The sequence below is a fragment of the Mustela nigripes genome, unplaced genomic scaffold, assembly GCF_022355385.1.
Source record: "Mustela nigripes isolate SB6536 unplaced genomic scaffold, MUSNIG.SB6536 HiC_scaffold_4884, whole genome shotgun sequence".
NCBI classification, from domain to species: domain Eukaryota; kingdom Metazoa; phylum Chordata; class Mammalia; order Carnivora; family Mustelidae; genus Mustela; species Mustela nigripes.
In genome coordinates this window covers 1,847-3,004 of record NW_026744290.1, presented here as the reverse complement: position 1 = coordinate 3,004, position 1,158 = coordinate 1,847, and the positions used below count along the sequence as shown (strand labels likewise).

The 1,158-nt window shown below is 46.5% G+C and overlaps 1 protein-coding gene across 1 annotated transcript; it reads left to right on the top strand.

Moving 5' to 3' along the window:
• The first annotated feature begins 6 nt into the window (after window positions 1-6).
• Window positions 7-615, top strand: LOC132009116 (olfactory receptor 13C7-like). The gene has a single exon (XM_059387490.1). The coding sequence runs from the start codon at window positions 7-9 to the stop codon at window positions 613-615; it is 609 nt and encodes a 202-aa protein (XP_059243473.1).
• Window positions 616-1,158: the final 543 nt, after the last annotated feature.

Here is a 1,158-nt window from a genome sequence, read left to right as displayed (position 1 = left end):
CTGGGCATGATGGCATTTGATCGCTATGTGGCCATCTGTAACCCCCTCAGGTACCCCGTGGTCATGAGCAAGGCTGCCTATGTCCCCATGGCTGTCGGCTGCTGGACAGCTGGAAGCATGACTGCCATGGTGCAAACATCCTTAGCTATGCGACTGCCCTTCTGTGGGAACAATGTCATCAACCATTTTACCTGCGAGATCCTGGCTGTCCTTAAGTTGGCCTGTGCTGACATCTCCATCAATGTGATTAGTATGACAGTGGCCAATGTGATATTTCTGGGCATTCCAGTTCTGTTCATTTTTGTCTCCTATGTGTTTATCATTGCTACCATCCTGAGGATCCCATCAACTGAGGGGAGGAAAAAGGCCTTCTCCACCTGTTCTGCCCACTTCACAGTCGTGGTCATCTTCTATGGGACTATCCTCTTCATGTATGGGAAACCAAAATCCAAGGATCCCCTGGGGGCAGATAAGCAGGATATTTCAGACAAGCTCACCTCCCTCTTCTATGGGGTGGTGACCCCTATGCTCAATCCCATCATCTACAGCCTCAGGAACAAGGACGTGAAGGCCGCTGTGAAGAACCTGGTCCTACGCAAACATGTCATCCAGTGATGGTAAAGGGGCCCTGATAGATCTCTATTCCCTAGTTTCTCTCACCTGAGGAGCTCAGAGGATAAGTTAACGGGCTAATTTCATCAAAGGTGCATAGGCAAATCTGATTACACAGAACACTTTGTGTGAATAGGAAGCATTTAATGGGACGTTTCTGTCCCATTCTAGAAGCACTTCCACAGAAGTATATACATTCCTCAAACCTTATAGTCATCTATCTTTGGGATGCATATTGAACAAATTGATGTACAAGAAAAATAACTCTTCAAGTTAAATTTTTAAAAAAGATTTTGTTTATTTATTTGACAGAGATCACAAGTAGGCAGAGAGGCAGGCGGGGGGGCGGGGGAGCAGGTCCCCTGTTGAGCAGAGAGCCCGATGCAGAGCTTGATCCCAGGATCCTGGGATCATGACCTGAGCCAAAGGTAGAGGCTTTAACCCACTGAGCTATCCAGGTACCCTTCAAGTTTTATTTTTAACTTACAAAATGCTCTGGGCATATATCTGTAATTCACTTGCTCCCTGACCTCTTTCTTTGAACAT

Bases quoted from the DNA above. Each gene is read 5' to 3' on its own strand.
- LOC132009116 (XM_059387490.1), top strand. From the start codon at position 7: ATGATGGCATTTGATCGCTATGTGGCCATCTGTAACCCCCTCAGGTAC.